General features: G+C 41.2%; 1 protein-coding gene across 1 annotated transcript; it reads right to left on the bottom strand.

The window, feature by feature from the left end:
• Positions 1-882: 882 nt before the first annotated feature.
• Positions 883-13,141, bottom strand: LOC101088887 (ubiquitin-conjugating enzyme E2 N-like). Its single transcript, XM_045042721.1, is given in 2 exon segments — positions 883-1,323; positions 13,022-13,141. Coding segments are annotated over 2 exon segments (561 nt in total).
• Between the last annotated feature and the right edge of the window lie 44 nt (positions 13,142-13,185).

Here is a 13,185-nt window from a genome sequence, read left to right as displayed (position 1 = left end):
TGTCAGATTAAAAAAATTGTTGCCAAGACTAACGTTATGCCCATGTTTTCTTATAGGAATTTTGTGATGTTAGGTCTTATATTCAAGTCTTTAATCCATTTTGAGTTAATTTTTGAGTGCAGTGTAAGGTAGAAGTCCAGTTTCATTCTTTTACATGTGGCTGCCCAGTTTTTCCAATGTCATTTATTAAAGAGTTTGTCCTTTTCCCATTATATACCTTGTCTTTTTTTTTTTTAATAACAAAAAATATTTTACAGAAGTTTCCAGACAAGCCATACAAAATGGTCACAAGTTTTTTTTTGAAGGGAGGATTCTACACTTGACAGCAAAGCCACAGCGTTATTAGTGAGGGCTGTGGTGTTTGTTTAATGTTACCATTTTGGTTCAAGCAGTCAAGCTTGTCCATCTCCCACATCTAAATAAAGTTAGACTTGGCTAGAGAGCATATTCTAAAGAACTGCTTAGCTGCTTTTAACTAAATGCAATTAGATCACCATATAAAAGGGGGGAAAGGAGCCCATAAGATTAAAATAAAACTACCTATCTCCCTCAAAAAAATATTAAAGAAAAACACCCACACCCTTGCAGTTAGCTCTGACAACTACCTTCATTCACAGTACTTTATACTTAACCCATAGTGGAGGAAATGAATAAAAGCAGAGAGGGGCCACAGCAATCCTGATGGTACCTCTAGCCTTTGCTTATGCTTTACAACAGTGAATCAGGACAAGACATAGATTTGCTATTGTGCATTAATCACCAAAGGACTGAAATGTCTGAGCTTTTATTCTGTATAAGACTGTATCCATTAAATGCAAACAGAAAAGGAGTAAGTCTTGTCAGATTAGGAGAAGCGATGCACACTTCATCATCAGATCGATTTTAAATATTATTTATAGCATATAGCCTAGTCCATGCTCTAACTGTTTCTATGGCTTGGGCTTTGTTGGTCTTCCACTGCTCCGCTGCATCATTTGCTAATGGATCATCTGGATTGGGAGCACTTAACAAAGCCTGGATCCATAGCAGAACTGTGTGGATCTGCAGTGCTGAGGACCATTTATCCTTCAAGATATCTTAAACATATTCTTCCCAACTAGTCTACATTAGATGATAAATCTTGGTCCTGAAATGTACTTTAGGGGCTGCTGTCAGGTATTCTTTTGGAAGGAATAGTTTAAATTTAAAAGTCCTTCCCTCAAAGGAGGAATCCTGGGGGCCAGCAGTGACCGAATGAAAATAATGGGCGTTACTCTCTTCTGGTTCTGTTTTAATGTCAGGAACTGGTTCTGCCAGCAAGCGCTGGGCTTTTTTTGATAAATTCTGCAGGGCAGCCCGGCCGTCTAGTCAAATCCTGAGTTCTGCTTCTGGTCTTGACTCTGGTTTCCTATACCTTGTCTTTTAGCCACAATCTTTGATGCTATCTTTCTGACATTTCATATATGCTTTTTAATTTTCATGGTTGAAAACACAATTAACTAGCCAAATGTACCACTATGGCTAAAGACTTGACAGATTTAGCACCCCTAATAAGTGCCCTCATTATTCTCAAAATATTATTTGTAAATCCCACGGTTTTTAACAACAGTGTTAATATTTTCATTTTTCCCCATTGTCCATTTTTCAAAACCTTAAGGGTAAAGAAAACAATCCTTCTTAAAAATTTTAACTTTGGATTTTTAACATTTTTTCAAATGAAACCTTATGTACATGCCCAATAAGTAAAGCAGAGCAGTGTAGCAATGCTGTAGTTGGAAAAGTGGATGTATGTATGTTGGGGGGATCCCGAAGGCAGTGCGGGGGCCCTGATGGGAGCAGAGAGATTGCTGCCAACTCAACATGTAAAGAAATCACTAAGTCACTGGAATAAACTATTCATGCAAGGCACAGACCCTTCTTTAGGACAGAGAAGGTGATGCTGCTGAAATCGTTGTTGGCTTACAGGTGGTGCCACCATGATGTTGTTGAGCTGATATACAGTAGCCTGAAATTGGTTTTTGAAAGCTGGTTTATGATTGTCAGAGTGAAATATACAAATGTGGGAGTTGGCTTGATTGGTCCTTGCTGGATTCTTGAATCCCACACTGGACAGTCCTGGAGGGAGGCTTTTTGTGTTTTTCCCTATGAAAACATGCCTGTAATTTGAGGGTGCAGGAGGAAAACTACAGATAGAGACACTTTACTCCAGGCTCAATAACCTGGTTTTATTCCCTCACTGTCTAATTCCCCGAAGATCACAGATGATTTTTCTGGCTAAGTTTTTCTCATAAACCAAGACAGTGATGTATGAGACACTTGCTACATACATAAAAACAGACTGCAAAGCTCTTGAACACCCTGCTTCCCTGCTCCCTACTCCCTGGTCCTACTTGGCATGTTTGGCATCATGATGGGGCAAGAACAGCTCCAGCATCTCAGATGGGCATGAGTGACACTATGTCAATGACTATTTTATTACTGGAGAAGAAGTTCCCACTTTTCCAAACAAGATCTGGTTTCAGTGAGAGGGCAGAAGCTAAGATTCCTGTGCAAGTGAATGGTTAATCAAATTGTCCTATGAATGAAAGCAGATAAACAGATGATCAGACCTCATCCTTCTCCCCATTGAACTTCTTTGGCCCTGCAAAATGGCATTTAGTTCTCAAAGTATGTGAAAAAAAAATGGGATGGGGCATGTCAGGTTTAGATTATTTACCATTTGATTTTTGCCATACTGAATACTTTAAACGACTAACCTCACTGAATCCCCATAGTATTTCTGGGAGGTGGGATATATTTTTCCATTCAAATATGAGATGTCCTAGGCTCAGAGAGGTAGACCATTTGCTGAAAGTCACACAGCTGGTGACAAGGCATTGCTCTAAAATCCATTTGTTTACGTAACACTAGGAAAATACCCTCAGCATTTGAATGAGTAGTTTCTACTTGGGATCCCTATATCCTCTTGTACACAATAGAATATAATACACATTATGACTTGTGTTATGCACCTGTCTGTCTTCCTCAGTTTATGTAGGTTCCTTGAGGCTGGGGACTGAGGCAAATACTTTTGGTTCTCTCATCAGCCACTCCTTTCCTCCTCTTTGCCAGTAGAACTTATCTCTTTGCCCAGAATATAGTCACATGACCACATTTAGCTGCAAGGAAGGCTGGGAAATGTAGTCTTTAAGTGGGTCATTTCTGCCCTTAATAAAAATTGAGTTCTATTGGTAAGAAAGGAGGGGAATTTGGATATGGGATAGGAAGATTTTCTGTATAGAGTTCTTTTTATAAACGAATATTTTAAAATACCTTTAGGAAGGGCACATTTTCTAGCCTACTTTCTACTCCTGTTTCTCTTTAACTTGACCTAATACACACATATGTTACTTGTAGGCATTGAATTTAGAACCTGCAGAAACCTCTGTGGAAGCAGCACTCTCCCTTATTCTCCTGACAATTCCTCTCTGAGGTCAGGAGTGGGGTTTACTCACTCTGTACCTGGAAGGGGATCCCAACCACTGGTCAAGATCTGGAAATGCAGCTCTAATCCCTGGAAAGTGGTCCCCTGAAATCGCTGTTTGCCTCCTCCTTGCTTTTTAAAGCATTTCTCCTGTCTTACCAAGTTCTTCTCATATGTTCAAAACACAATTCAATGTGATTTTTACCTCATTTGCAGGAAAAGGGCCATTGAGAAGGGTGAAAGAAGAGGTGCTTGCTACAGCTATTGCATTTTCCTGGAAACTATAACTAATCTAATGTTGTAGTTCTTCAAGTGCATCAAACACCTATGGACATGGTCCTGCTGTCTTACTTGGCTGCTAGTGCTAGAGCAAATACAGTTGGGGGCTTACTGTTTTCTCCATTCCCTTCAGAAGGAACTGACTTGGGTTTTTGTTTTGTTTTGTTTTTGTTTGTTTGTTTTTTAGGTGTTGTGGTTATTGGTACCTGTGATATCATGAGCCCATTTGGAGAAAAGATCCACAGACTCTGAGCCAGTGGTTAGAAAAACAAAGCACGCATTGATTTATTTAAAAATTTCCAGAAGTTTCTTTGATTCTTGGGAAGGCTTTGAAGGAATTGGTGAAATTTCAGGCAATTTCCAAAGACTTCTCTAGTTGTTTTCCACAGGAAATGTAAAAGCACACATTTAATTTTAGTTCATTTGGAAGTATTTCGGGAAAACACATAGAATGTAGAAATAGGGAGAAATGTATAAATAAATAACTTTTTTTTAATATCAGGAAATGAGTCATTTCATATTGTTTTACTAAAACCCGGTTAATACTAATCATGCTTACCATTAGTTATTTGAAGTTCAACTGACTTTTGGCATGCAGGATTGCCTGGTAAGCTGGCTCTGTAGGGCAGAGCTATGACATTGGACTTATTGTAGTTATTTATTTATTTTTTTTAATTTTTTTTTTTCAACGTTTTTATTTATTTTTGGGACAGAGAGAGACAGAGCATGAACGGGGGAGGGGCAGAGAGAGAGGGAGACACAGAGTCGGAAACAGGCTCCAGGCTCTGAGCCATCAGCCCAGAGCCTGACGCGGGGCTCGAACTCACGGACCGCGAGATCGTGACCTGGCTGAAGTCAGACGCTTAACCGCCTGCGCCACCCAGGCGCCCCTGTAGTTATTTTAATAACCAGCACAGAGATAAGCACAACCAAGGGCACATATGTGTAGAATTGAACTGATACCAGTAGTAGGAAGTTTTATTAATGTACCTAATTGATTCATGTCTTAAAGCTTTGATGAGAACCTTGTAAACTTTCGGCCATTCTGAGGGATAAATCAATTTCCAAGTTAATTAACTAGCCTCGCGTTTCATTTATTCAGTTCTAATTGTTTATGAACTTTGTGCATATGGTTTTGCTCTGAATGAGAGAATCAGTGCCCATAAATAAGTGAAAATATTTGACTTCTCTGTACTCTGTTTATGTGTCTGTATCATGTATATTATAGCAGGAACCAGGGTTAACAAATTGTTTTAACACAAGAGAATTGTAATCAGGAACTTTCTACCTAAATAAGGATGTAAGCAGTTCTCCACAGTGACAGAAAAATAGAAATTTGAATTGATTGGCAAAATAGGTAATATCCATTAGGTCAGTCTTATAGCCAATGGGGAATCTTTTGACTGTCCAATTAAAAATATCAGCAATTAGGGTCATCTTGTAGAAGCTTGTCTTATGTATTTTTTATTAGTAGCTGTGAAATAATAGAAAAAATATGTTAAATCAAACCTGTTTAATTTCCCGAATGATAAGTGCACTAGGAGTATCTTTGTTTCTAATATTTGGTCTTTGACCCTGATTCCTGACACAGAGCCCCTAAATCCCTTATAGTTTCCTGGGTAATAGCAGTATTTTTTGTTTTAAAGAGATGACTCTCAGTGGGCTCCTGGATGGGTTCTGGTTGCCAGAAAGACCAAGCCATGGTTAGATGCTTGGAATTTTCAGCTCCGCTCCCTATTTTCCAGAGAGGGGAAAGTGACTGAACATGAAGTTAATGATTAGTTATACTTAAGTGATGAAGTCTCCATAAAAATCGCAGAAGTATGGGGTTTGGAGAACTTCCAGATTAGTGAACATATCTACATATCGAGGGTCCCACACCCAACTCCATGGGGACAGAAGTCCCCAAATCTGCCCCTAAGTATCTCTTCATCTGGCTGTTCATCTGTATTCTTTATTATATCTTTTATTATGTAGTAAGCTGGTGTTTCCCTGAGTCCTGTGTGCTGTTGTAGCAAATAATTGAACCTGAGGAATGGGTAGTAGGGACCTTCCATTTAGAGCCCATTGGTCAGAAGCACAGGTAACAAATGGCTTCCTATTGACATCTGAAGTGGTGGTGGTGGTGGTTGGGGGACAGTCTTGTGGGGCTGAGCCCTTAATCTGTGGGATCTGACACTATCTCTCCAGGTAGATTGTGTCAGAATTGAGTTAAATTGTAGGACGCCCAACTGGTGTCAAAGAGCTGATTGGTGTGGGGCAAAAGCCATACACACCTGGCGGCAGACATATTCTGAGTGTGGCTGTAGTGTGAGAGTACAGGAGACACACGCGAGGAGTGTAGGTGTTCTTTATCGTAGCCAGTGGAGATATAGCCAGATTTGCCACATACTAGAAAAGCTTCTTTGTTAAAGTATAACTACATATAGAAAAACATAAAAATCATGAGTGTATAGCTCAAAATTTTATAAATGGAATCTACTCATGTAATGAGTACTCCGATTAAGAAACAGAATGTGACCAGTGTCCTAGAAAATTCTTTCATGCTTTCTTGCAGGCTGCCACTGTTTTTTTTGTTTGTTTGTTTGTTTGTTTTTAATTTTATTTCTTTTCTTTTTTTATTTTTAAGTTTATTTATTTTGAGAGGGGGAGGGTGCAGATAGGGAAAGAAAGAGAACCCCAAGCAGGCTTCACACTGTCAGCACGGAGCCCAACATGGGGCTTGAACTCATGAACTGTGAGATCATGCATGACCTGAGTCAAAATCAGTAGTCGGATGCTTAACTGACTGAGCCACCTAGGTGCCCTTGTTTTTTATTTTTTGGTAGACACACAAGCACACGTTTTTCTAAGGCACAGAAAGAAGGAAATTCCTTTTTGTTTCCATCTATTCTTACTACCATCTAAAAATAAATGAGATCTGACATTTCTGATGAGCCCCCAGAGGTACAGATGTAGCTGGTTAGTGGGCCACACTTGGAGTGGCAAGGATCTAGAGCTGCAAGGTCCAATAAGATGGCCATGAGCTGTGTGTGGCTATTGAGCACATGAAATGTGGCTAGTTCAAGTTGCAATTGTTGTAACAGAGAAAGAAGAAGGAGAAACTGGAGGGGAGACTTTCCTGCTCCCTTTCCCTGTGTGAAGTACCCTGAAGCAAAAGAACTCAAAGTACCTACACCACACTGCATCACTCTGTGCTAACTTCACGAGGACATGTACCGCCTCTGTTTCAGTGCATGAGTGTGATTCCAGCACCTGGCCTGGAATCACAGGCCCTTGGTAACAGGGACCCCAAGATAGAGGAGAAATTCACAACAAACTCTGTATACAACTGCTTGACCTTCTCCATGTAGTTTGGTAGTTGAGCTCCATGGAATGAGACCCAGTCATCTTTGAACCCCTCATAATGCCTTGCCTATCTTAGGGGGAGCTCAAACTATAAAGAAAAATAAGTGAATTCTACGGAAGGCAGAGCCATTCCTTGAATTATTCTCAAGATAATAATATTGATAATAGTCTGTTTAAAAATAGTTTTGTATTTCTCTTAAAATTATTTTAAAAGGTTTTTTTTTTAAATTTTCTAACTTAATTTTCACAACTTCCACTGAGGTAAGGATATTTTCACCACTGTATACACGAGGTGTGAGTATACATAGCTTAGGGAGATCACACGTCCTGCAGGGGGTCCCAGGACTCAGGAGTTTCAGGGCAGGGTCTTTGCTGCTCCACTAGGAATAGAAGAAATGGATGATCCTTCACTGACCAGAGTGTAATGTGTTCTCAAAGACCTTGAGAATCCTTGGTTTCTGTGACTCACAAAAGGAGACATCTTCATTCTTTATTCAGAAACATTCCAAGTATGCAGATAATTCACAACAGGGCTGGGGGAGAATTGCTATCCATTTAATCATGTATTCATTCTTTCTTGATTACTCTTTGCCAGGAACTGTTATAAACAATAGGGATACAGCTTGGAACAAGACAGATATTGTCCTTGATCTCTCTTGGTGCTTATATTCTAGAGAAGGAGACAGAAAATCAATAAGTAAACATAAACATAGACAAGTTAATTTGAGATAATTATAGTATCATGAAGACAATAAATAAGGCTAACATGAGAGTCAGAGGGTGGGGAGCATGGGATGATCAGGGAAGGCTTCTCAGAGGAGGTGACTTATTTTGTAAAATAAACTTTCATTGAAGCATAACATACATGCAAAAATGTGTACACGTCAACGTGGACACCTTGATGAAATTCTGCACAGTGAACACAACCTGTTAACTAACACTCAGGCCAAGAAATAGAACATTGCCAATATCCTAGGAGTACCTTCATTCCTTCATGCGGTGACTTTTGAGTTGAGACCTGTGTGCTAAAGAGGCGGCCGTGCAAAGATCTAGGTTCAGAGTGTTCTCATAAAAGAGGAGAACAGTTGAGAAGGCAACTATCAGTAAGTTGGGCTCTTAGGATCCCAAAGTAACTTGGAGCAGAGAGTCTTAGCAGGAAAATCTTTGGATATTTTACTGATTACATAGTGTTCACCACATCCAAGGAGGGCACTTATCCTAGTCCAAGCCCAACTCAGATATAGGGACTTTCACAAATATTTTATAACCTCACACACTACAATAATTCTCCTAGGTTTTTTTTTCAATTCCATCAACCTCCCTCCTTTCACCATGGCAACCCATTAAACAAGAGCTCCTCCTGTTATCTTGTCCAGGGCCCTGGTCTTGACATTTTATATTCCAGGATTTCATCATGACGATGTGCTTGAAAAATCCCAAGTTACCTAAACATTTGAATATAGGATGGGTTGATTTCTGAGAAGGGATGTAGGGAAATAACAGAGATAGTAGGGGGTACTTACATAACCGGAAACAGTAGGAACACTGGGGAAGTTGTTACACAAACATCTGCCCTTCAGAGCTGTTATGTACAGAGGCGATACGTCAGATTGTTTTCTTCCCACCCTCATGAAGTTTTCTGCTTTAAAATTAGACTGTCCCACAAGTATTAATATTTTCTTGTATGAACAACACTCATTCAGAACTTGACAAATGAGCACTTACTTTGGTGAGGTCATCATGCCTTCACACTGGTTTGCAAATTAACCTAATTTGGCCCCCCCACTGCCTGTGCAGAGGCTCCATCTGGGCCTTGCCACCCTTTAGGGTATGTTTCTGATGAGTTCACAGTATATGCACTGCTTTCAGTGTTCATGCTGTGCTACCACGGCGGACTCTGCCGGGTGTGAGCATTCCTGTGGTGGACACCTCTGCTATAAGGGAGGCACTGCCAGGGACACCGTTCTGTGCCAGTGTGTAGATGGCTGTGGCTTTTCCTGCAGTTCTTCCCTGGCTGCTGCCCCCAGCCCTCAGTTGCCAGCAGTGTATGGAGGAGGACTGGCTTCTTTACTTCTGTTCCGCTCTGTTAGAGGGTCCCCAAGCAGAGGTGCCTGAGCTCCAAGGTGCTTGTTTATTTACAGCCTTTTGCTTGACAGAAGAGTCTGACACGATCCCACTGGGCTGAGTCAAGAGACAAATTAGAAGGACAGATACCTGGCTGAGGTCAGAATTTTCCCATCCTTAGGAGTTTCCTACAACTTAACAGGATTTTTCTTCCCTTAGGATATGTTCATGGGGTACCTGGGGTGCCAGTCAGTTGAGTGTCTGACGTTTGATCTCAGCTCAGATCTTGATCTCAGGGTTGTGAGTTCAAGCCCTGTGTTGGGCTCCATGATGGGCGTGAAGCCTACTTAAAATATGTTCCTTCTGAGGAAGCTCCTTAGCCTATCTCCATGCAGATAGCTGTCAGCCACTTCCCATTTGCCAGCTGTGTCCAGACATCCTGATTCTCCAGACTGGATACAGCAGTAGGTCTTTCTCAGGTTGGCTCTGTAGCTTACTGATGGTTCACCATACATGCCCAGGAAGGCCTGAATCTTTCAGCCTTGAGCTGGGAGACCCTAATCCTTGTAGAGAATGTTCAATGCTTTTTTTTTTCTTTTTTTTTTCAATCAACAAAACCCTGATCCTTGTTTTGACAAGTTGTGTCCCAACAAGAAAAGATCGTTCTTGCAGTCAAACCACCTTAACATGTAAATTTCATGGGAAGTTGGATCATTTCTTTAGCTCAATCTTTGTGAGGAGAATGAGGAAAGGCAGTGGGCTCCTAACTTATCTCTCAGACCAGAATCTCACCCCTGTAATTTATCTGCTTCCATGGGGCCATTTGAGTAATCTTTCTAAAGTACTGAGTCATACCTCTGTTTTTTTTTTTTTAACGTTTATTTTTTGAGACAGAGACAGAGCATGAGTGGGGGAGGGGCAGAGAGAGAGGGAGACACAGAATCAGAAGCAGGCTCCAGGCTCCGAGCCATCAGCCCAGAGCCCGACGCGGGGCTCAAACTCACAGACCACCAGATCGTGACCTGAGTTGAAGTTGGACGCTTAACCAACTGAGCCACCCAGGCGCCCCCGTACCTCTGTTTTTAAAACTTGTGCTGCTTGCCCATCACTTAAAGGCCAATTCCCTTTCTGATCTTTCTTGATCCGGTGGCTACCTCACTTTTCTTGCCTCTACTTTCCCTACTTCCCTCTGTGTGCCATACTTCCTGTCACATCAGTCTACTCCAAGCCTTTCCTCATGCTGTTCCCTTTGTCTGGTATACTGCCCTCTACTCTGCGTTTACTACCTGGGAAACTACTCAGCCTTTAGACCCAGTTCACATGTCCTCCTCTAAGCAGCCCTTCCCTCCTGATATCTTAAGTTGTCTCCTTACTTCAGGGAAGGCCTCCCCAGCAGGATGAGCCAGAAGGACTGACTCACAGTGTTGAAGCAGAGTTCAAGTTCTACTTAGTGGTTGGTTGTTCCTGGTGTGCCTCTCTATGGGGCATAGATTTTCTCCCTGATTGTGTTTATGAAATGCACTTTCTCTCCTTATTTGGCTTCTGGGGACAGTGTGCCATCCATTAGCGTGTAAGGGAGTTGCCTCTTCGTGCGAGATCATCAGCTCCTTTAATCCTGCTTTGTAACTAACTGGATTATGTCTGACTTTACCATGTGCCTGAAGGCTTCCTATGGGTCTCATTTCAAAATAACAGAGAAATGTCATACTAACCAACCCTCCCAGCCCCCCTCAGCAACATATTTGTTTTTTAAAACAGTTTAAGAGAATAATATTCCGGGAAGAAACAGGAGCAAGAGGGGGAAATAACCCAAAACAGCCTCGCAAATTCATAAGATAGCTAATGCACTAAGTATATCCAAGGACTCTCAGCTCCTCTAGGAGGTCTACAGGAGAACAAAAAAGGGGTTAGTGCCTGAACTGACTGGGCAGATGAAACTATTGGGTTGCCAGTGGGGAGGATCTGTTGTCAACAGGACCTTTTAATCAAAACCCAAATCACTGCTAATTAACTAGGTATTAAAGCAACAAGAGGCAGATACTGAGGGGGGGTGGGCAGTAGGGCTGGGATCGGGGTGGTATAGGTGAAGGGTGGGAGGATTAAGTCTTGGAAACTCAGAGCTGAGGCCATTAGAATGAGCCAGATTCTCTGGTCTGTGCTATTCATATCACTCCTCTGTTCAAAAACCTGCAATGCTACCTTTTTATAGCCACTTCCCTCCCAACCCCTGTCTCTACCCCATGGCAACCAACCACTATCCATCTCTATCATTTTGTCATTTCAAGAATGTTGTGTAAATGGAACTGTATCATCTGTAACCATTTTGAGGTAGGCTTTTTCACTGAGCATAATTTTCTGTGTATCAATAGTTTATCCCTTTTTACTGCTGAGTAGTGTCCAATGGTATACATGCACCGCTGTTCGTTTAACCATTCCACAAAAGGACAGTACAGGGGATTCTTGTGGTGGGAGTTAGTTTGTATCTTGACTGTGGTGGTAGCCACATGAATATACACGTGTGATAAAATTGCACAGAGCTAAACATGTACACATGAGTGCGTGCACTTGCTGGAATTTGGATAGGTGGGTGGATCATGTCAATGCTAATTTCTTAATTGTGACTGTATGCTATAGGTTGAGAGTTGTCAACATTGGGGGAAACTGGATGAAGGATATATTGGATTTATATATATTGTTTCTTACAACTACATATGAATCTACAGTTATGTCAAAAAAAAAAAACAACACAAAACAATTGGTGGCACTGTTTGTGGAACAAAGGATAAACCCTTTGGTGTGTCATTCAAGGCCCTTCCATGCTCTGGCTCCATGCCTTCAGTCTTCTCTCACCACTTCAGCAAGGCTGACCTGTTCAACATTTCCCATACCAGTCACTTTTCTTTAAAGTAAAATTTTGTTTCTTTTTAAAAATGTTTATTTATTTATTTGAGAGAGAGAGAATGTATGTGAGTGGGGGAGGGGCAGAGAGAGCAGGAGAAAGAATCCCAGGCAGGATCCAGCTTGGAGCCCGATGTGGGACTGGATCTCAGGAAATGTGAGATCATGACCTGAATGTAAATCAAGAGTCAGACACTTAACCGACTGAGCCACCCAGGAACCCAAAACTTTTCTTTTTAATTGAAGTGTAACATTCAAATGGAAAAGGGGTCAAATCACAAAGGTACAGCTTAATGAATTTTTAATTAAAAAAAAAAATTTTTTTTAACGTTTATTTATTTTTGAGACAGGCAGAGCATGAACGGGGGAGGGTCAGAGAGAGAGAAGGAGACACAGAATCTGAAACAGGCTACAGGCTCTGAGCTGTCAGCACAGAGCCCGACGTGGGGCTCGAACTCACGGACCACGAGATCATGACCTGAGCCAAAGTTGGACACTCAACTGACTGAGCCACCCAGGCACCCCTACAGCTTAATGAAGTTTTATAACATGAAGCCACTCATATAACCAGAACTAGATCAAGCAGTAAAACATCAGCAGGATTCCAGAAGCCTCCCTCCTCCTTCTCCTGTTCATTTAGTACCCTCCAAAGGATAATTGCTATCTGATTTCTATCCCACTGTTTTTTCCTGTTTTTAAACTTCAAATAAATGAATTCATAGGTTCATTTTAACTAGCTTCTTTTGTTCAACATTTTGATTAGATTTATTCATGTTGGAGGTAGCCGTGTATTGCTGTACTAATGTGTGAAAAAACTGTAATTATGCCATTTATACATGGTACTATTGATGATTATTGGGTTATTTATGGTTTCGTTTATTTCAAATAGGTCTGCCATGAATGCTCTTTTAGATGCCTTTTGGCTCACATCTGTACTCATTTCACTTAGATTACTACCTAGAAGTGGAGTTGCTGAGTCATAGGCTATACACTTGTGTAGCTTTCGTTGGTACAGCCAAATCTGTTTCCAAAGTGGTTGCACCACTTTACATCCTTCCCAGCAGCATAGGCGAGTTCCTGTTGTTCTGCCTCCTTGCCAGTTTTTGGCATCAGTTTAATTAATTGTAGTCATTCTGGTGGGGTGTGTAGTGGCA

This window comes from Felis catus, chromosome D4 (assembly GCF_018350175.1).
Source record: "Felis catus isolate Fca126 chromosome D4, F.catus_Fca126_mat1.0, whole genome shotgun sequence".
Lineage (NCBI taxonomy): Eukaryota > Metazoa > Chordata > Mammalia > Carnivora > Felidae > Felis > Felis catus.
The sequence above is the reverse complement of the archived record's forward strand: the minus strand, read 5'-3'. Positions and strand labels throughout refer to the sequence as shown.